This window comes from Culex pipiens, chromosome 1, assembly GCF_016801865.2.
Source record: "Culex pipiens pallens isolate TS chromosome 1, TS_CPP_V2, whole genome shotgun sequence".
Classification (NCBI taxonomy): Eukaryota; Metazoa; Arthropoda; class Insecta; order Diptera; family Culicidae; genus Culex; species Culex pipiens.
In genome coordinates, this window is record NC_068937.1 from 1,412,523 (window position 1) to 1,435,898 (window position 23,376).

At 44.8% G+C, this 23,376-nt stretch overlaps 2 protein-coding genes across 2 annotated transcripts; both read right to left on the reverse strand.

Annotated features, from left to right (window-relative positions):
* Nucleotides 1-8,426: 8,426 nt before the first annotated feature.
* LOC128092437 (uncharacterized) lies at nt 8,427-9,274 on the reverse strand. The gene is made up of 2 exons (XM_052706240.1): nt 9,259-9,274; nt 8,427-9,148 (listed from the first exon to the last, which is right to left on the reverse strand). Exons 1-2 carry the CDS (start codon nt 9,272-9,274, stop codon nt 8,427-8,429), a joined length of 738 nt encoding a protein of 245 aa, XP_052562200.1.
* A 4,372-nt stretch (nt 9,275-13,646) lies between these two features.
* LOC120415069 (uncharacterized) lies at nt 13,647-19,084 on the reverse strand. The gene has a single exon (XM_039576463.2). The coding sequence runs from the start codon at nt 18,476-18,478 to the stop codon at nt 13,649-13,651; it is 4,830 nt and encodes a 1,609-aa protein (XP_039432397.2). The 5' UTR covers nt 18,479-19,084; the 3' UTR covers nt 13,647-13,648.
* Between the last annotated feature and the right edge of the window lie 4,292 nt (nt 19,085-23,376).

Sequence of the window (23,376 nt, forward strand, 5' to 3'; positions counted from 1 at the left end):
TCCTAAGCTATTTTTATTTTAAAATAATGTTTACAACTTTGAGCAGGTACGTTGACCAGAATGAAAATGTATGTTCCCTTTCTCGATACACTGTTCAAAAACAACTGCACTAAATGCAGTTTAACCATTTTTTTGTTTTCAAACAACCTCAAGTGTTTGTTTTTTGCAGCCATCAATGCCTGCTACGTCGAAAGAAAAAAATGCAGGTTCTGACGAGGCAAACTTCAAGCAGATAAGTTGTTCCTTTTCAAAAGTTGAGTACCCGAGAGCATTTGACGAACTTTTCTAGTATTGCGGGGTTTTATGTGAATTTCTATTTAGGAAATGCATTCATGTTCGGGTTGCCGGGATAACGCGTGACGCAGGGCAGTGCTGCCAACTGGGGCGAACTTTTCGAGTGAATTTCTCAAGAGTTGCTTGCTCAAAGTTATTTTTAAACATTTTATCTCATTCCAAATGGGAAGTCGTTACGGTCAGAAAGGGAGTAGGTGCCGTAGGTTAACTTTGACGTTGCTTTTTTGCTTTTTACCTTTCCATTCAAGTTTGACGTGTAAAGTGCATGTTATCTTGTTGACTTGTTCAAAAATATGACAGCTCCCGGGCAGCTGCGTTCAAGGAATGTTTACTTGTATTCATATGTTTATGTTTACAAATTTTCAAATTTTATTCATGAGTATCCTTTAAGTAAATAAACCACGCACCTGAGAAAAAAAGGTTTGCCCGCACGACCCTGTTCTTTCCACCTCACGACGCCCCCTTAAGCGATTTTTCTAAGAAAAAGTTATGCTGGTTACACTCGCAGAAAGCGGGCGTCTCCATGAAACTGAACCAATAGACGCTTTTAAAATGAAAAGATCTTTCAAAAAATAAATTTAACTGATACCATTTTTCGGTTCAGTTTGGCAATCCTACAGAAAAAAAAACCCGGTGAAATTAGACCGGAAAATGGTCAAATCATAACTTTTCTGAAAAGCTCCATGGAAAATCCGGGTTTCGTAGTGCTAACTATTTTTTGACAGCTAGATAACCCGTCTTACCTTCTTTAATCGATATGCCTTGAGATCCGGCAGCAGTGTAGTATGGCTGCGGGAGTCAAAAACTGTAAACAAATCACTTCGAGCATCCAGGGGGGGGGGGCATGAACTGTCAAAATTTTCCGTTTCACTCATCCACCAATATGGCCGCCGATTGTGATTCTTATTGTAAGCCAAATTTGAAAGAAACTTGAGTACATTTTGAATATATAACACTCTAATGTTTACATTCTAGTTTCTACACTGTAACTGAAAATCGTACTTTGCTGAGTTCGTTTTCGCTCCTCCCCATACGATTTTTATCAGTTAAAAACTCGTATCGAGCTGTCAAATCTGCAACATGGAGTTAAACTTTCTGTGAAGTTGCTGTGAAGTTTTCCATGGCACTTCGAAAAGTTTAACTCCATGTTGCACGCACACACTCTCACTTTTAATTTCTCGATAAGGCTTTCTAGTCAGAAATTCACCAACAGATTCAAGTATGTTTACATGGCAGCTGAAGGTTTGTTTGCATCAGATTTCCTTTCTCTTTCTAGCCAAAGTTTTTTGTCAGGCGGCTTCTAGCTGTTTTTTTGCCAACATACTTCGCAGGGCTGTGACAGCTCGAGTTAGGTCATTGTTTGCATCAGGACAATGTGACGAGAAGTTCCTCAACTTTGGGTTAAATTTTATTTTTCACTGGGCCTCGGTACTTGTATAGTGCATTTTTTACATTTTTCGTTAAAAGCGAACTAACTCAGTAATTAGTAAACGGAACATCGATCAGTTTTGATTGAATTTTACTCAGAATTGATTGAAAATTGAGTGCTGTCAAAATTAATTCACCATCTTGAAATTTTGCAACAAAACAGGTGAGCACCTCCCAAAAGCTTGCCGGAAATACCTGATCCAACTTTGAAACATCAAAGCTTCAATATGAACACGAGAAACAAAAAGAAAAAATTGCTAACAAACCTAATTATTTTCCTCGCCTCTCACTTTTTCTCAAACGAGACGATGTTTTTGTTGCGTTTGGTGTTAAAACAAGTGTCAATACACAAAGAGCAGGCCACCCCTTTGCAACTGCTTCCGCCGCTGGCGGTAAGGCATAGCTTGCTGCGATATCCTGGCTGTGCCACGTGCAAAAAAAACGGAAAATTCCTTTGCAGCATGCAATTTCACTGACATGGCTTGCTTCGATGGTAGAAGAATTTAAAGGTGTGTTGATAATTTTGTATGCTGAAAAAGAGGGAATGCTACCATTTTTTAAGCTGAAACAATCGAAAGAGTCCATCCAAGCTGGCGTTGCCAGCTGCGGTTTTCCGAATGACAGTCACGTGCCCGAGGAGACGAATTCAAAGTGACAATGCTTTACAATAAAAAAGCGCCTTAGGAATGTTGAACAAGTGGAAACCACCTTTTGTCACGTACTCGAAATGTTGTTTTGTTTAATCGAGTTGAAATAAATTTTACCGTCATGCAAAATTTCACAGGGAACTTCAATAAACAGTTAGTCACCGATTTCGATTAGGATTGCCACCTAAAATTAAGCTCAAATTTGTGATACTATTGTTCACAACGATAAAGCTTATTTTTCTGAGTAGAATGCCCCGTTGTACGACCGCAAAGGACTAAAAATTGATTTTTAAATTAAAAAAAAATACTTCGCGGCCCTTCTTGACAAAAAAGATCCTATTTGACAGTTCGTTCCAAGGGGACCATAGTTGATCCATCGAAAAAATTTTGTCTTGTCAACTTTTTTTTGCATTCAAATGAAAAATAGTGATCAGAAAAGGTTTTTAAACATCGTTATATATAAAAATTTACTTAGGACTTTAGGACCCTTTTAAAGCTTACTGAAATTAGGTAATAAATAGCTCATTATTGAAATTGTTAAATTTTTCAATTAAATTTTGAAACCGAAGAGGTCATCACAGATTTCACTTAAAAAGTTCCTTAAAACTTAGTTTAAACTCCTTGGAAACAACCATAATAACTCACAGCACGAAACCATAACTAAATTATAAGTTCATGAAGCGATAACCTAAGGGTGACGAAAATCGAAACAAACAGGTTGCATTTATTTCGGTCGTTCAGCTAGATCATGATTGAAACTAACAGCTCTACAGTAAGCAGCTGTCAAAAGTTGTTAAAACTTTTTCCACCTGTTCCGGTTGCCTCTTCGCCTGGGCCATTAAACGAACGAATTTTTGGCAAGGTGGTCCAGGATATTTTCCCATTTCGTTTGCCGACGACTTTTCGTCGAATCGTAGCAAGCTGTGGAGCTTCTACAGTGGAAGGTTGTGTTGTGCTATCTTGACGCAACAGCTGTACACGTTTGGGAAGTATTCCTTATTTTTGAGTTTAATTAATTTAGAATTAGTTTTATTTATCTCTAATCCTTCGTCGGTGACGGCCCAAACATTTACGAGGAAAGAAAAACAAAAAAAAAACGAAATAGTTTTCCTACTGCTGACCGTTCCAACGAGAAGTAGGCGGGGCAGAGCTACCCATCGAAGCAACCGTTGTTTTTGCTCTGCTTTTACGAGCTGCAAAAAAAACTGTTTGCCACCACGACATGTGCACGCACTTGGAGGACAAGCATGCCATGAAAAAGCGAAGGTCGTCTGTCATCATTCCTTCGAACGTGCAATCGAAGCAAGCCAACCGAGCAGACAGATAAAGATGTTGTGCTCCACACGTGACAACTTAGACAGTAGTGCGATGCTGCCAGTAAACGGAGGGTTTTGCATTGGAAAAAAGAGGGTGAGGAAAAACGTCGGAACTTTATCTGCTCGGGAAATGGCGAAGCGAAGACTATTGACGAGGCATTGAAGAGGCTTATTTTTGTTTCCCCTAACAAAAAGAGCTCAGTTTCAGTGAGAAAATATGTTGATTAAATTGCCTAGGAATCGATTTGAGCAAAAAGAAAATTCCGATGTGTGTGATCCAGGGGTTATCTTCGTTGGACATATCATGTAAAATGCAATCCTTTTGAAATCTCACCGCTTTCTTTGCTATTTTTCACACAGAAAATTCAGAGAACCATTAGGACAGGTTGACTAGATGAAGCCCTTTTCTGTCCATACATCAAGGTGGTGTTGTACTTCTGCAGCGGTTCTAAATTATTAATTTTGAAGGGAAAAGATGTTTTGAGCTTCTGAAGTAGCAATTTGGACCTCTAAACCTACTTTTAAAAATGGTATGCATAAAAAAAATAAAAAAAATGATAAATGTTAAATAATTCTATTTTATTGAAACGAATTTACCGAAAACTTCAAAAACCTTCTCTTTGTTGCAATTTGATATTGTCAACAAAAAATGGAACAATCGTCAAGTCGAAGCTTGCCACCGTGGGCGAATTACGCTGCGCTTAATGTCATGCGACGCCAATGTTCGCTATCGATGCAATGTACTGGTTTTCTGTGAATCATAGATTAACAATAAAGACACGACACTTTTTTTGCTTACAAGGGGTTGGAAACTCTTAGAGCTATAATTATTATGCTAACCAGTATATCAAAATATATGTTAGTATACTTATTATTTCCTTTACATATCGCCAGTATACTAACCAATATACTGAGAGTATCTTAATATACTTACAGTTTATTGCTTTTCGGTTAGTATACTAACAAGTATACTGGAATATCGTAAGTATACTCAGTATTCTTGAATAATATTAGAGTTTCCAGCCCCTTGTTTGCTTACTGAAAAAAATATATTATTTTTAATTTTTAATTATTACATTTATTATCAAGAACCTTTGTTCACACAGCACAACTTTTAGCGTAATAGTTAACATTGAATCAATTTTTATTTTTTCAAATATTTTCTAAAATAATCACGATACCACTCAGCAAACTATTGCTTGGGAAACCCTGCCTCTCTCTGGTATGAAGTCGTTTCAATTCCGCACTATAGAATGGCTTAGACAAAAATACAACCTAGATTGAGCCGAGATTTACCCACTGATTTATTTTTTCTATACTATCGATACCACAGTAGAAAAAAATGTCAAAATTGTCAAAATTGTCAAAATTGTCAATTTTATTTATTTTATTTTTTCTATACTATCGATACCACAGTAGAAAAAAATGTCAAAATTGTCAAAATTGTCAAAATTGTCAAAATTGTCAAAATTGTCAAAATTGTCAAAATTGTCAAAACTGTCAAAACTGTCAAAACTGTCAAAACTGTCAAAATTGTCAAAATTGTCAAAATTGTCAAAATTGTCAAAATTGTCAAAATTGTCAAAATTGTCAAAATTGTCAAAATTGTCAAAATTGTCAAAATTGTCAAAATTGTCAAAATTGTCAAAATTGTCAAAATTGTCAAAATTGTCAAAATTGTCAAAATTTTCAAAATTGTCAAAATTGTCAAAATTGTCAAAATTGTCAAAATTGTCAAAATTGTCAAAATTGTCAAAATTGTCAAAATTGTCAAAATTGTCAAAATTGTCAAAATTGTCAAAATTGTTAAAATTGTCAAAATTGTCAAAATTGTCAAAATTGTCAAAATTTTCAAAATTATCAAAATTGTCAAAATTGTCAAAATTGTCAAAATTGTCAAAATTGTCAAAATTGTCAAAATTGTCAAAATTGTCAAAATTGTCAAAATAGTCAAAATTGTCAAAATTGTCAAAATTGTCAAAATGATCAAAAGGAAATTTTGAGTTGCACCAAACTGAGACCAATTTCGTCGAAAATTGTTTCATTTTTCGTATCATCAAGCAAACGTCAACCACATTTAAGTGCCTTCTTTGTGGCAGCCAGCACCAGCACAAAGTTTTCTGAATATTTTGTGTGCGTAGATTTGGTCACACATGGCCTACTGCGATATCATCATTTGGAGCTAATCGTATTTTGACGACGGACTTTGTTTGACAGATGTCAAATTCAACACACGTGGCTCAACTCTGCAAGGGAAAAAATGCTGTAAAACAGGATGATTGATGCAGTCGTGATTTCCCGAAATTCACAGTGGACTCACCAGAATTGAGTTTGTATGCAAATTGAATTTCCGATGATGTAAATTAATTTTAATTTGAATTTTTATACAGCTTGATGAAATTAAATTTGGGCGAGAAAGAATGTTATGTTTGTGGCCGAAAGTCAACCAAATTATTCATTCATTACACCATACGAAAATAATAACATTCAATTATCTCGCTTGATAGTGAAATTTCCTGATGGATGATTATATTTCGTCAATAATTTTCATAATACAAAGATAAAGATTAAGGTTTTTCAAAAATCAGGCTTCATTTCGAAACGAGATCCTAGTAGGCACTGTTGAGGTGCAAACAACAATTGTTTAGCTTGAAATAGCTGAATTTAGTGAAACCCTTCCCAAAATTGTGTTTCCAAGTTTTTGAAACAAGACTTGCTTCGTTTTCTGTTGTCAGTTTGCCGAATATAATCATTCGTTCCTAACCAAGAAAAATTCCACATAAACACAAACTGTCATCAACCGATGTAATGTCAGTCGCTCACCCTCAGGAGGTTATGTCGTTGACGGTTGTTTCCACCTTCTTTCGTGAAATTTGCCCTTAACGTCATGCGATTCTATCGTGAAAGCTGATACATATTGTATCAAGTACTGAACTGCCATTTTTCCCTTCTCAAAGCCAATATCCAGTTCGAGCAAACAAGCAACATGTTGGAACCTTTTGTTGAACAGCACTCGCAGGTGAAATCAATGTTTATTGCTTGCTCGCGGTTAACATGTCTGGGTAGTTTCGAAACCAATTTGGTTGCAAATAGTCACGTGTGACTTTTTTGTTCTGTTTTGGAATAGCAATTGCAGTTAAGTGGAATGTCAGATTAAAATAAATAATTTGATTTGAAAAGAAGAACATTTGTTATTAAATAAATTTGAAAACTTAGCCAACTTCAAAAAATGTCGCCAACATTTTTTTTTCGCCAGGCAGCTCCTCATCAAAGCAACCTGGAAGAACGTGACGTTTCGCTTGGAGGCCAACCCTCATAGATGGCGAGGTAAGACTGATTGATGTCGTGTGCTTCAGCTGACGATGCTCAAAGAACGCAAGGCTTACTAGATCTGGATCCGTGTCATTAGGGTGGATCGTGATAAGAATCGTACCGCCTACTGAGAGGGAGGCGAAAGTTTTCAACTGGAAATTTTCCAGCGCGAAATGAAAAAAATCCGCAAAAAAAACACTATTTTAATGTGGTGGCAAAGCCAACTTGGATGTCCTACCGGAGGAAGAGGCAAGCATAATTATTTGCCTGCTGGCGAAAGAACAGAGTGAATAAGATGGAATTTTAATGCGGTCGGCAAAGCCATCAGAGTAACTAATTAGACCTGTTAGCCGAGCTGGTAGCAGCTGAAAGGGCTTCATTAATCAGGATTTTACTGCGATGAGGACACTGGGCTTGACTAATGGTTAGAACAAAGTGGTGTACTTAATGTTGGAAAAATGCTGAATAGTATGAATAGTTAGTTCTTTACAAATCCTGACAATTACGACTAGCAGAATAGAGCAAAGCATAGCCAACTAGATTGGCAGCTTTTCAAACGAAATTCTTTCTTTGATCCGTCTTCTTACAGGTGAACAACGAAGTGTGGAAGTGAAAGGGGAAAAAGGCTTCCCGTGAACCACTCACGTGAGTGCCGAAAATGGAAACGCAATTTTCCGCTCGGAATGCAAACAATCCTGCGCTGCGCCAGCATGAAAGGGAAAGTTCTGGCCAAGTTCTGGCGCAAATATGCCGTTGGTTGGGTTCATTAATTGCTTGTCCCACAAAACGGATTAACATTCTTTTCAAAGAAAATTTTACGCTTTGATTAAACAAAAAAAAGTTTTCAATTTCGCCCTTTTGAAATGTTCCGCAAACATTGATTATCCCCGAAGGCAAAAAAAAAACTCCAACCATGAAAAAAAAAAACCAGCAGTAGGCCATGACGAACATCGAACCCAGGTGCTTCTCCAGGTTAAGTCTCACGTTATCTCAGCAGGCTTGTCATTGTTCTCCACCAGTGATTGCCAAACCATGTTCCCCGGGGGAGTGCCATCATCGTAGACTGTTCTGGAACTTGCTCCCAGCGAACCGTGGCAGGCGGAGTTTCCGACGGCCAAACCCGAACCGCGAATTACGGACCGACTTTCGGTTTCGGATAGGCAAAAAAAAGGATAGACTCGAAACAGGTGACGTGTTGTCTCTAAGTCTTTATTCCGACTGATCTTCTCACCAAATTCAACTTCTCCCGTACCCTCTGTTCCACACCCGTTTGTATGTGTTCGTGAATCCAATAAGAAAAACGTAAACCCAAAAATAGGTTCGCCCTACTCAAATATAACTAACTTTAAACAACAAATTGTGTTCTTGCTTTAATCCAAAATATTTACTTCTCAACTCTAAACATCCCGGGGGCCGTTGAAAGCGCCTTTCAACCCGCTGTCTCTGGAACCGCCTGGACACCTTCATCGTCGTTCTCAGCTGCATCTGGATCCGCCTGCTCGTCTCCTTCCTCGTTCTCGGCTGCCTCCGGAACCGCCTTGTCCTCGACATCGTCGGCCGGTTGGTCGATCGGTAGAACCCGAACTTCGGTGACGGCGCGCTTGTACTCTCCATGAGCCGTTCGCACCAGGACTACTCGCACCAGTCCATCTGCGCCAGGAAACGTTTTGGTGATTCTTCCGACATTCCACAGAAACGGTGGCAGGTCGATGGACTTGAGCAACACCAGGGCTCCCTCTTGCACGTTCTTGGTTGCGGTTCTCCACTTGGACCGCTGGTGGAGTTGGCTGATGTAATCCCTGGACCAAACCTTCCAGAAATCCTGGACAGAGCGACGTGTTTCCTGCAGACGAGTGATTCGGTTGAGCGGGGCACTGGTGTAATCGGGTTCTGGGATCGAGAACATGGGTTCCCCGATCAGAAAGTGCCCAGGAGTCAGGATAGCCAGGTCGTCCGGATGGTCTGTGAGAGGCGTGAGTGGGCGGGAGTTCAGGATGCTCTCGATGTGAACTACGGCGGTAGTCAACTCGTCCACGGTGCAGGACCTTCCACCAAAAATGCGCCGAAAGTGGTGCTTGAAGGACTTCACTCCGGCTTCCCACAAGCCGCCGAAGTGTGGGGATCTCGGCGGAATGAATCGGAAGGTGATCCCTGTTGTGGAGACAACAACGTTACCACCTCTGCTGATGTACGCTTCTTGGCCCGTTAATCGTACGATGGCAGCAGTGTGTAAAGAGCGTGTGGAGAGTTGGAGCAGCGACGCGCGAGGCGCGCCATTTTTTTGATCATTCCTAAAAGTGACTCCAACCGGAAAACAAGTCGTTTCAAATAAAAATTTTACTTTCGCGTTTAAACTTTAATTCGCCCTTTTAATTCCACGAAATACCTCTGCCGAAGAGGTTTTGGGCCCGGTAATCGCGGAAAGTGCGCGGATTCGAAGTTTTTTCTCGCGGAAGTGGTTCGGAGTTCGGAAAGTCGGATCGGTTCGGACTGGACTTGTTCGTGCGTGCAAAAAGCAAGATGGCGGACAATGTGCAAAGTTCGATGCAAAAATTGAACGACCAGAATTACACAATCTGGAAGTTCAAGATGCAGCTGGTCCTGTCGCGTGACGGACTGTGGGGCGCAGTGAGTGCGGCAAGACCGACGACAGATGCGGATGGTGCCTGGGCGCAGAAAAACGAAAAGGCCAAGGTTGCCATCGGCCTTGCGCTGGACGACAGCCAGCTTCTACATGTGATGCGACTGGAAACGGCGAAAGAGATGTGGGACACACTCCAGGATTACCACGAACGGTCTTCCTTGACGGGGAAAATCCACATCTGGCGCACCCTCTACACGACGCGGCTGTCGGAAGGGGGGTCCATGGCGGAACACCTGAACGAGCTGACTGCGTTGCGGCTGCGGTTGACGGCGCTGGGAGAGGAGGTTTCGGATTCGTCGTTCGTGGCGGCGATGTTGGCGAGCCTGCCCAAGTCGTACGAGGGCCTGCTAGTGGCGTTGGAAAGTCGACCGGATAAGGATCTGACGGTCGATTTCGTCAAGGGCAGGCTGCTGGACGAAGGTCGGCGGCGGCGGCAGGAGGAGGCCAGAGACGAAAAGGCGCTGGTCTCGAGTGCAGTGAGTGACAAGAAAAGTGAAAAGAAGAAGAAGGAAAAAGTGTGCTACTACTGCAAGAAGGAAGGACACTTCAAGCGCGACTGCAAGAAGTGGGCAGCTGAGCAGAAGAAGGAAAGCGCTGAGAAAGCGAAGGTCGCAGTGTTGGCAGAAGATAGTGATGTGTGTTTGCTAGCTGGAAAAGCCGAAGAGGGGGGAGTGTGGTACTTTGACTCGGGGGCCACATCCCACATGACGAACGACGCATCTATCTTGGAGAAGCTGGACGGGTCGAGCGAATCGACCATCTTGCTCGCGGACGGGAAGAGTACGAAGGCGGTCGGCATGGGAACCGGTCGGCTGATCTCCGTGGACGGGGATGGCATCCGGAAGAACGTCACGCTGGCCAACGTGTACCACGTCCCGTCGCTCGCCGGAAATCTGCTGTCGGTCAGCAAGATTGCTGATCTGGGCTTTGAAGTGGTGTTCGACAAGGCTGGCTGCAAGGTGCTGCAAAGAGGAAAAGTGGTGTTGATTGGCGTTCGGAAGGGCGGCCTTTATCACCTGAAGCAGATTCCGGAGCAAGCGCTGCTGGCCGGAGCGAAGCACGGTGACTCGTGCTTGCATTTGTGGCACCGTCGGCTCGGGCATCGTGACCCGGAAGCTGTGCTGAAGATCGTGCGAGACGGTCTTGGCCACGGGCTGAAGTTGGATCGTTGCGACGTGGAGTCTGTGTGCGGTTCGTGCTGCGAAGGGAAGATGAGCCGGGGCTCGTTTCCGAAGAAATCGACGAGTCGAGCGACTGCCGTTGGAGAACTAGTACACACCGACCTGGGAGGTCCGATGGAGGTTGAAACCCCGCACGGCAACCGATTCTTCATGACCATGGTGGACGACTACAGCCGCTACACGGTCGTCTACTTGTTGCCGAAGAAGTCCGATGCTGCGGAACGGATTCGCGAATACTGCAGTTTGGTGAAGAACCAATTTGGCAACTACCCCAAGGCGATCAGATCGGATGGAGGCGGTGAGTACTCGAGCACTTCTCTGAAAAAGTTTTTTGCGGACAACGGCATCGTACACGAGCAAACGGCCCCCTACTCACCGCAGCAGAACGGGGTGGCGGAACGGCGCAACCGGTACGCGGTGGAATCCGTTCGGTGCATGCTCGCGGAGTCTGGGCTGGGCAAAACGTACTGGGGCGAAGCGATCTGCACGGCGATTTATTTGCAGAATCGTTTGCCATCGTCGTCGGTGGACAGTACTCCCTTCGAGCTGTGGCACGGTAAAAAGCCGTCGTACGGTCACCTCCGGATCTTCGGATCGCAAGCGTACGTTCATGTCCCGAAGGAGAAACGGCGAAAGCTCGACATGAAATCGGAGAAGCTAGTGTTCGTGGGCTACGCGGAGGGGCGCAAGGCGTACCGTTTCGTAAACCTGATGACGGAGTGTATCACGGTCAGCCGAGATGCCAAATTTCTTGAGCTGTGTACCGTGAAGGAAGCGGTCAAGCAGGTCGCACCGAAAGCAGCTGACACCGTCAGCGTCCCACTCGTGTTGCCGCCGGCACCCGAGGAACAGGACAAGGATGCGGGGACCACGCCCGCTGGATCAGATGGAGAGTCTGAACCGGATCTCGAGGCAACGCAGTACGAAAGTGCATCTGATGGGGAACAATCCTTTCACGGTTTCCCGTTGGACGAAATCGCACGGCGCTCGAAACGGTCGACCAAAGGAATTGCTCCGGTTCGACTGATTGAAGAAGCGTACGCAACCGCTGCTGCCCTTGAGGAGGAGATCGAACCCAGGACTCTGCACGAAGCCATCACCTGCCGGGAGAAAGAGCAGTGGAATGCTGCCATGCTGGACGAGCTCAAGTCACACTCGGACAACGGAACGTGGGATTTGGTCGAGTTACCTACAGATCGGAAGGCGGTCGGTAGCCGCTGGGTGTACAAGCTGAAGCGGAACTCGGCGGGGCAAGTAACGAAGTACAAAGCACGTCTGGTTGCGCAGGGATACTCGCAGAAGTTCGGACAAGACTACGACGAGGTCTTCGCACCGGTGACGAGCCACACAACGCTTCGCGTGCTGCTGGCTCTGGCGTCTCGGAACAAAATGGTTTTGAAACACTTCGACGTAAAAACCGCCTACTTGTACGGAGAGCTCGACCAGATTTTGTTTATGAAGCAGCCCCCTGGTTACGAGGTGACAGGCAAGGAGCACTACGTTTGTCGTTTGAAGAAAAGCATCTACGGACTCAAGCAGTCGGCGCGCTGTTGGAACCAGAAGTTGGACGGTGCTCTCCAAGAGATGGGTTTCAAGCCGAGCAGCGCGGATCATTGCCTTTACCTGAAGGTCGAGGCCGGAAAGAGGGTGTTCCTGCTGATTTACGTAGACGACATTATGGTTGGTGCTGAAGACGAGAAGCTCGTCGACGCAGTGTACGATTCGTTGAAGCAGAAATTCGAGATCACCAACCTGGGCGACCTGAACTTCTTCCTGGGGATGGAGATTGGGTGCGAAAACGGAAACTACAGCGTGTGTCTGAGCGGATACATCGATCGTGTTGTGGAGAAGTTCGGCCTCTGCGATGCGAAGGGAGCGAAGACACCGATGGAAGCCGGATTCGTCAAGGTGGAGGACACGACCGAAGCGCTACCCGATGGATCGAAGTACAGAAGCCTTGTCGGCGTCCTTCTGTACATTGCTGTGTGTGCGCGACCAGACATTGCCGTGAGCGCAGCAATACTTGGCCGGAAGGTGGAAGCGCCTACGCAGGCGGACTACGTGGCGGCCAAACGTGTCGTACGATACCTCAAAGCGACACGAGACTGGCGGCTGGTGTACAGCAAAGCTGGCGGTGGTCTGATCGGCTACACTGACGCGGATTGGGCTGGCGACGTAAGTACGAGGAAGTCTACCTCCGGGTACGCTTTCTGTTACGGCGGTGGAGCGGTGTCGTGGGCTAGCCGGAAGCAAGCTTGCGTTACCCTTTCGTCGATGGAGTCCGAATACGTGGCGCTGAGCGAGGCAAGTCAGGAGTTGATTTGGCTCCGAGGCTTGCTGGAGGAGATGGGCGATCGCCAGGAGGAGCCCACCCGGATGCTGGAGGACAACCAGAGCTGTATAAAATTTGTCGGCTCTGAGCGGTCAAGTCGTCGTTCGAAGCACATCGAAACGCGCGAGCACTTCGTCAAGGAACTGTGTGATCGTGGCGTGCTTAAGCTGGAATACTGTGCTACGGATGAGATGGCCGCTGACGTACTAACTAAGCCGTTGGGTACCATCAAGCAGCGGAAGTTTTCGGCCATGCTGGGATTGTCGTCGAACGGTGGCAACCGTTGTTGAGGAGGAGTGTTGTGGAGACAACAACGTTACCACCTCTGCTGATGTACGCTTCTTGGCCCGTTAATCGTACGTTGGCAGCAGTGTGTAGAGAGCGTGTGGAGAGTTGGAGCAGCGACGCGCGAGGCGCGCCATTTTTTTGATCATTCCTAAAAGTGACTCCAACCGGAAAACAAGTCGTTTCAAATAAAACTTTTACTTTCGCGTTTAAACTTTAATTCGCCCTTTTAATTCCACGAAATACCTCTGCCGAAGAATCCCGCTGTCCAGGCAGTAATTCTCCCACTCGGCCGTACGAAACTGCTCAAGGTAGCGTTTACGGAGCTCCTTCAACTCGCGATCTGCACCGACGAAAGCAGTCGCGTTGTCGCACCGGAGTTCGATCAGACGGCCGCGGCGCCCGACGAAGCGCTTGATCCCGTTTATGCACGCGGTTGTCGTCAAGTCGGGGACGACCTCGAGGTGAACCGCTTTCACCGACAGGCACACGAAAATCGCAACGTACATTTTCACGTTTGCACCTCTCCCATACAACGGACGCACGAGAAACGGCCCGCAGTAGTCCAGTCCAGAGTTGGCAAACACTCGAGTAGGCGTGGTCCGAACTGCCGGGAGTGGTGCCATTTGTTGCTGAGGAACTGGCGGGCGGCACCGAAAACAGGTGATACAGCTTTTCACCTCGCGACGTACCAAGTCGCGTCCTCGTAGCGGCCAAAATCTTTGTCGAATCGTTGCAAGCAGAGCGGATGGTCCAGAGTGTGCCGTCTGCAAGTGTAAAGATCTGGCGATTAATGTACTCAACTTGTGCTTGGCCGGCAACAGCATCGGGTATTTTGAGTCGTAGGCAACATCACGATTCGACAGACGGCTGTGGATGCGCAAAATTCCTTGGGGGTCGAGGAACAGGTTCAAGTTCTTCAGTGGAGATTTAGGCTCACGTGGCACCGACGAGGTCCCTTGGTTTCCGTGCTTCTCGTACTCCTGGATCTCTTTCGGGAACGAGGTTCTCTGTGCGGCCCGCACAAGAAGCTTCAGCGCCCCGTCCACTTCGCTCGGCTTCAACTTGCCCGACAGCCGCTCTTCTTCCGGTCGCCGAGCGTTCTGGCAAAACCGGTTGCACCAGGCCACGAGTTTCAGCAGCTTGCCAAGTTCCGATTGCCGCTCAAAAATGGACTCGTCCGGTCCGGTGGCCATCAATGCTACGCTTTGTCGTCGCTCCAGGTCCATTTCTGCAAGGGCTGCCAGGCTGAGGGTCGGCATTACTGGGGGCCACGGCTCGTTGAGGTTGGTGAAAAACGAACAGCCGTACCACCACAGCGGTTGATCCAAAAGCTGGCTGGGGCGCAAACCCCTCGAGATGAGGTCCGCTGGGTTCATCTCCGTGGGCACGTGCCGCCACGTATCGTCCTTGGTGAGCCGCTGTATCTCCGCAATCCGATTCGACACGAACACCTTCCAGGTTACAGGTGGGCTCCGCAGCCAGTGCAGAACGACCGTCGAATCACTCCAAAAGGTCACTGGTCCGACGAAGTCAGTAGTTTCCAACAGTAGATTGACCAGCTCCGCTCCAAGTAGGGCAGCGCACAGCTCCAGGCGGGGAACAGTTTGACCGCAGACCGGTGCAACACGGGACTTCGAGATCAAAAGCCGGCTCTGCATTTTTCCCTTTTCGTCCGGCCCCACAACGTAGACCGAGCAACCGTACCCCTTGGTTGAGGCGTCACACACACAGTGAAGCTTGTAGTTCCGAGTAGTGTTCCCGATGACGCGTCTTGGCACTTCCACTTGTTGCAGCATAGGAATTTCGCGGCGGAAGTCCTTCCACCACCGATCGTCTTCTAGAGAGAGTGGGTCGTCCCACCCCTTGTTGGTGGCCCAAAGGTGTTGCACGAAGATTTTCACGCTCATCAGCACTGGGCCCATCCACCCAGCAGGATCGAAGAGTTGAGCCATTTCCGACACCACGATGCGCTTTGTTGTTACGGCCAGCTCGGGGAAAGTGGGAATCTTGAAGCGAAAACAGTCGGCACGCGGGTCCCACAGCAACCCAAGTGCCTTGGCGAAATCCGGCTCGCCGATCTCCTTCGTGGGGCTGCTTTCCCAGAGGTCTTGTGGGATGCGCTGCAGGATGTCGGGATGCGATGCACTCCACTTCCTCAATGAGAACCCGGCCAGCTGGAACAGCTCTCGCACCTGATGGCAAGCTTCGTCTGCATCCTCGAGAGTATCCGCCCCCGCCAGTACGTCATCGACGTAAAACCGCTTTCCCACGATCTGCGCTCCGATTGGATATCGATGGCCTTCGTCCTCAGCGAGCTGGTTCAGCACACGGGCTGCGTGAAACGGAGAACTGGCCAAACCGTAGGTCACCGTCTTTAGTTGGTAAATCTGCAGGGTTTCGGTCGGGTTCTTGCGCCAGATGATTTGTTGCCACTTTCTGTCCTCCGGGTGAACCCAGACTTGTCTGAACATCTTCTCAGCGTCAGCTGTGAAGGCGAATTTTGGCAGCCGAAAGTTCAGGATAGTCGACAGCAGCGGTGGTTGCACCGTTGGCCCAGTGTGCAGAATGCTGTTCAGCGAGAACCTTCCGGACCCTTTGGCGCTACCATCGAACACCACGCGCGTTTTGGTGGTGCTGCTTCCAGGACGTTGGATGGCATGGTGGGGGAGGAAGAACTGCGGGCCCGCGACGCGTGAACACTTCTCCATATGCCCTAGCCGCTCGTAGTCATCCATAAAACGCTGATACTCCTCCTTGAGGTGCTCATCAGCCGACAGTCGTTTTTCCATGGCCAAAAATCGCCGCTCCGCCGTGGCGTACGAGTTTGGGATTAGCGAAACCAGTTCTTCTCGCAGTGGGAGCCGCACCATGTACCGCCCGTCGTTGCTCCTTGAGACGGTACGCTTGAAGTGGTCCTCGACCAGCTGTTGTTCCGGTGTCAGCACCTTGCCGACGTCGAAATTCTCGACCTCCCACAGGCGTTCAAGTTTGGCGTTGAGATCCTCTTCTGTGGCGAGGTGGCATACCAGCGGGGCTGTCGACAACGAGGAACACTTGCCGGAAATCACGTAACCGAGTTGCGTCTTCTGCAGGAGTGGGAGGTCGTCAGCGAGAAGAATCTGGTTACTTTCGAGCAGGTCGAAGAACAGTTCAGCGCCAATTATCAGATCAACCCCCTGGCGAATGTTAAATTGGGGATCAGCGAGAGGCAAATTAGGGGGGATCGACCAACGAGAGACGTCGACGTGTCGACTCGGCAAGCACACGGTGAGCTTGGGTAGCACCAAACAGGTGAGTTCACGTTCATATTTGGCGAAACGAGATGCAAAAGCCAACTGCACACTGTAGTGCACGTTCACGGTGGCTTGGCCAATTCCGCAGATCGGCAGATTGATTCGTGTGCGTTTCAATCCCAACTTCTGGCACAGCGATTCAGACACAAAGTTTGACTGGGAGCCGCTGTCGAGCAGAGCTCTTGCCTGCTGGTAACGGCCATGTACGTCCAGGACGCGGATGACAGCAGTTGCGAGAAACACGGTGGTGTCTGCAGGCTTGCTCGCTTGGGCGGAAAACGGCGGGGCGACTTGCGGGGCAATTTGGAGTGGTTCAGAACCGATGCGATCGGTTAACACCGGCGACGGGGATACGACCGAATTCGAAAACGACGCGAGTGTCTGCGACGAGGTACGCGACTGCACCGACGGTGGTGCTAACGAGACCGCGCGCGAAACTGTGGCCTGCGTGGCAACAGGCGGCGAACATACGGCAGTGCATGACTGCGAAGTGGCTGGATCTTCCTCTGCTGCTGCTGGTTTCAGTGGAGGCAGGTGCAGCAGCGTGTGATGTTTCTTCGCACAGGTTCTGCAGCTGCCACGCTTGCACTCCTTCGCCATATGTCCTCCCTTCAAGCAGTTGATGCAAAGGCGCTTCTCCTTCGCCAACTCGAGCCGCTGCTTTGGTGACAGTTGAAGGAACGCCTCGCACTCGATCAGCTGGTGAGCCTGCTTGCACTGCACACATTTGGGCACGTGTTCGGAAGCAACATGGGAGGAGGATTGCTTGGCCTTCGTTGGTTTGCTCTGGCTACTGGAGGATTCGAGATTGGGTTTGCACAACCGGAGCAAACGAGAACGTTTGTGAATGAAATCGAGGAGTTCTTGGTAGGTGGGGGCCACCTTGTCCTTACACTCCGATTCCCACTCCATGCGGGATTTTTCATCCAACAAGCTGCTCAAACGTTCGACTAGCAGAGAGTTCCAGTGGGCGTCCGCAGACTCGAGCTTGTCCAAAATTCCCACGTGGCGATTAAACTCGTCTGCAAGGTCCGAGAGGTTAGCTGCTGATTCCTTCCGAAGAGAAGGGATTCGAAACATGGCCGACAGGTGTTGTTTTACGAGATAGGTTTTGTTCTCGTAACGATCCCACAAAATGTTCCACGCTATTTCGTAGTTGTCGGCGTTGAGTTCCAGTCCCGCGATGTGTCGCGAAGCATGACCCTTGCACGAGCTGCGCAGATAGTGCAGTTTTTGTATAGCGGTCAACTGCATGTTCGCATGGATTAGGGACTTGAATATATCTCGGAACTCGGTCCATTCTTCGTACTCCCCGAAGAAATCCGGCAGCTTAATCTCCGGCAGCTTGACAGAGATCTGGTTCCCAGCAGCATGGTGGGCGAGCGGGGCAGGCGCGGGAACGACGACAGCGGGCTCCGGGATCTTGTCCGCGAGGGCCGCCTTAAGCACAAAGTATTGGTCGTGGAACTGTTGACGCTGCTGCGAATAGTCATCCTCAGCACCTTCGATAACCTCAATCTCGTCTTGCACATCTTCGAACCGTTCCCAAAGTTCATCCAAGCGCTGAATCCGCAGCGGAATTTGGGTTACTTGATCATCTCGGAAATTGGTAAGAAAGTCCTGGATCAAGTTAGCAGAGCCCAAAATGTTACTGCGCTTCCTCAACAGGGTTCGATGCTGCAGACCGCCGGACTGCGCCGCCGCCTTCGGCGTGGCCTTCTTTCGACTGCCTCTTCCGGCCATCGGCTTCTCTCCAAACACGTGCTTCGCCTAACCTCCAAACTGCTACCCTGCTACGCCTTCGACTCCGAACTGCTACGGCTTCGACTGGAAGTTCTCGAAAGTTTGTTGAATCCTGCGGCGGACGATCGAGCTGCTGGCCACGACGAGAAAACCGGTGTCCAATTGGTCACCGCGACAAATCCAGCGAGAAAAACGTGGCCACAACTCCGAACTCGTACCACGTGCAACCCGGATTCCGACGACGTGGAGTTTCAACTCCCGGGTTTCGGCACCATTAATTTGTTCTGGAACTTGCTCCCAGCGAACCGTGGCAGGCGGAGTTTCCGACGGCCAAACCCGAACCGCGAATTACGGACCGACTTTCGGTTTCGGATAGGCAAAAAAAAGGATAGACTCGAAACAGGTGACGTGTTGTCTCTAAGTCTTTATTCCGACTGATCTTCTCACCAAATTCAACTTCTCCCGTACCCTCTGTTCCACACCCGTTTGTATGTGTTCGTGAATCCAATAAGAAAAACGTAAACCCAAAAATAGGTTCGCCCTACTCAAATATAACTAACTTTAAACAACAAATTGTGTTCTTGCTTTAATCCAAAATATTTACTTCTCAACTCTAAACATAGACAAACAACACAATCTCGAGTACATCGCTTGTCAGGACCATGTCTAACAATGTTAAGGTTAGACTCCTTTTACTGGGAACGGATTTTCCTAGTACTCACCTAGGGGAGTAAAAAGGGGTTTAATTTTTACGCTTTTTTGCTTTCTTCGGATGAAAGGCTCAAACTAGGATCAAGTAGGCTTTGGGGGGAATCGTGTGATTCTTGTTTGGCTACTTGGATGGGATTGATTCGATCAAGTGTCAAGCAATTACAGAGGGGATTTCGCGTGGCACTCTTTGATCAAAGGATTTTGATTTGATTTTAACTTGCTCAATGGTATACGATTACGAGTTCTCGGAATTTGCCAATTTGTTCGACGAAACGAAAAAAAGGTTTTCACGCCCGGTAAATCAAATTGACAGTTTTCGGAGAAATTTATTTGACTGGTAGAAAAAAAAACTCTAAACAGTTGTCAAACCGTTTGGCCGTGACCTTGGAAGTTTTGGATTGCTAGGTCATTAATTTTATGTTTTTTCCCGGCCTGTCACGAAAAAGGGGTTATATTTGGTCCCCCGGCAACATTTAGCTCGAGACAGTAAAAGCTGTTTCTTCCCGGAATTCGACCACAAATTTGAGTCCATTTCACAGATGAAATTGCTTGAAATTGAGTTTTAAAGTTCGATTCTCTTGTGGACTCAAAAATAATTTGACTTATTTATAGATAAAAAGCATTGATTTAAATTCAAATTACTGTCCATTACCACGTGAAATCGTTTCCAATTTACATTTTCACCATTTCAGTGTCCACTTAAAGCCAGCAATTAAAAATTGATGTTCTTGAAATTACCATCAATTTCACCAATGACTAATTATATCCATTTTACCCTCCAACCCAAAACTCATGGCATGCTACGCACTGCGTTGCAAGAGCTAAAATTACAAACTCTATTCACTAGAAAATTGTATTGTGAGCCAAGTGGCGTAATTTTAATCATTTTTCCTCAACCTTTCTGGCGGAATGTTTCCGGAACAGAAAAGGGATAAATTATCTTGTAAATTGTGGCGTCTGACAGCGAAAGGGACCATAGTATGGTTTTTCTTTTTTTCTGACCAAGATGAAGTTTGTTCATTACGATTTTAATTGAAATCTTGTCGGGACAAAGCACTGTTGTTCGAAGTGCTGAAGGTAATCGCAGCAAGCGACGTCAATGTCAATTGTCAAAATTGTCAAAATTGTTAAAATTGTCAAAATTGTCAAAATTGTCAAAATTGTCAAAATTGTCAAAATTGTCAAAATTGTCAAAATTGTCAAAATTGTCAAAATTGTCAAAATTGTCAAAATTGTCAAAATTGTCAAAATTGTCAAAATTGTCAAAATTGTCAAAATTGTCAAAATTGTCAAAATTGTCAAAATTGTCAAAATTGTCAAAATTGTCAAAATTGTCAAAATTGTCAAAATTGTCAAAATTGTCAAAATTGTCAAAATTGTCAAAATTGTCAAAATTGACAAAATTGACAAAATTGTCAAAATTGTCAAAATTGACAAAATTGTCAAAATTGTCAAAATTGTCAAAATTGTCAAAATTGTCAAAATTGTCAAAATTGTCAAAATTGTCAAAATTGTCAAAATTGTCAAAATTGTCAAAATTGTCAAAATTGTCAAAATTGTCAAAATTGTCAAAATTGTCAAAATTGTCAAAATTGTCAAAATTGTCAAAATTGTCAAAATTGTAAAAATTGTCAAAATTGTCAAAATTGTCAAAATTGTCAAAATTGTCAAAATTGTCAAAATTGTAAAAATTGTAAAAATTGTCAAAATTGTCAAAATTGTCAAAATTGTCAAAATTGTCAAAAATGACAAAATTGTCAAAATTGACAAAATTGACAAAATTGTCAAAATTGTCAAAATTGTCAAAATTGTCAAAATTGTCAAAATTGTCAAAATTGTCAAAATTGTCAAAATTGTCAAAATTGTCAAAATTGTCAAAATTGTCAAAATTGTCAAAATTGTCAAAATTGTCAAAATTGTCAAAATTGTCAAAATTGTCAAAATTGTCAAAATTGTCAAAATTGTCAAAATTGTCAAAATTGTCAAAATTGTCAAAATTGTCAAAATTGTCAAAATTGTCAAAATTGTCAAAATTGTCAAAATTGTCAAAATTGTCGAAATTGTCAAAATTGTCAAAATTGTCAAAATTGTCAAAATTGTCAAAATTGTCAAAATTGTCAAAATTGTCAAAATTGTCAAAATTGTCAAAAATGACAAAATTGTCAAAATTGTCAAAATTGTCAAAATTGTCAAAATTGTCAAAATTGTCAAAATTGTCAAAATTGTCAAAATTGTCAAAATTGTCAAAATTGTCAAAATTGTCAAAATTTTCAAAATTGTCAAAATTGTCAAAATTGTCAAAATTGTCAAAGTAAAAAAGAAGGGTTAAACATTGTTTTCCAGCAGGAATATCATTATCGCTTTTCTTTCACCCTTTTTAGCATTTTAATGAAACGCGTGTCTTTGGTTATCATTTCCCACCATAAATTAGCCAACTACCATTTAAGCGTTCTGCTGTAAAATAAAAAAAAACATTCCCATTAAATTTCCACTTAAAAGCGCAGTGTCCTGCCCACAGGTTTGATGATTTCGCGGAGCTCGGTGGGTGCAGGAAAAAATCCTTTTTTTTTGCAAACACACGCAAAAATATTCCGCATAATCGACGCAAACGCATCGCATCGCAGCAGGCGAACGAAATTTGCGCATAAATTTCGGCGAATACTTAATGAGACCTCTCATTAATGGGGCAAATGCAAACCAGCAAAAATGGGGGTTGAATTCCACACAAATCTAATTACTACCTGGCATTGGTTTTGATTTCCGCGAAAATTGCCCTAATTTAGAACAAAGGGGCGTAAGCAGGTTTTTGAGAACCGCGCCTGCTGCAGTTGCCCATGGTTGCCATGGTAGCCCAACTTAATTGAAAAAAAAATCCAGGGAATTTTAAATAAATAATATTATTTTTAGTCATGAGATAGTTTTTTTAAAACGAAACTTGTAAATAAAATTTATATCACGAGATAAAAAGCATTATTTTTCTACCTGAACACATTAACGAATGATTTTTTTTGCTTAATTTATTTTTCCATTCAAGCGAACGGATTAAGCAAAATAAAATATGCCAGGTGGCGGCAGCAATAATTTTTAATTATTCAACCAGCCAATTAATAAGTTGATATGTCGTAAATGTTTTCACAACATTTTTTATCAATGAAAGAATACAGGAATGATTGGAAAAATATTTTATTTTCACACGCGATGAAATCTGATTTTCGAAAGTTAATTTAAATGAAATTGAATTATCCGAAATTGTTGATTAAACCGCATATTTTTAATTGATTTTTTTTTTCTCTGAGTAAATTCAAACCAAACTCAGTTTGTTGGATAAATGAAAATAAAAAAAGCGGAGCTTTTTCTCGTCTTTCGTAAGAAGTAGGTATCTTCGGAAATAATCTACCTTCGCGTTGTTGTTTCCTGGCGCGTGTCAGCACTTGTTGTTGAGCTGCTTGGAGAGGTTTTGCGGAAGTCACGAGCTGGTTTCAACTTTACTAAGGAAACTTTGCTCATTTGAGAAAGAGCGATTCGAGTAGGCCTTGAATATTTTTCTTGACGAGCAACGAAAGAACTCAAAATTTTGACAGAATCGTCTTAAATATTGTTTTTTTTTGTGTAAAATAACACATTGCTAACAATTCAAAACTTTTTGATCAGTTCAATAGAAGCAAATGGGAAAATATTAAATTAAATAAGACCAGAAATTCATTAAACCTCCAAGAAATTCTTAAGGATGCATTTTTTGAGTGAGAAAAAAACGAACAGAAAATGAAGCTTAAAGCGAAAGCTCGTGTGAATATTGCCACATTCCTCCTCATGGCAAAATCGTTCAATCAAAAATCTCTAATGAATCTTATCACGTGTCTACCCTTAACGAAGCAGGCTGCCTCGGGCAGGATGAGTGCAGAATTTTTTTCCCAACCCCACACGTGCCCCCCGACACTTGGGCTGCATTCCATGGCATACTTTGATTTAAGACTGCCACTGCACCGTAGCCATCGCGCCAAGTTTTACACGAAGATATGCTGTGTTTGTGCAATCTTTGGATTGATACAAAAAATACCGACAAAAGATGTGTAATATTTGAACGACTCCATCTAGTTATCCTTGAACTTTTCTAAAATCGTGCAATCTTTTTCCTGCTCTGCAAAACATTTGGAATGCAAACGAATATGAAATTTCCAGCGCTTGCT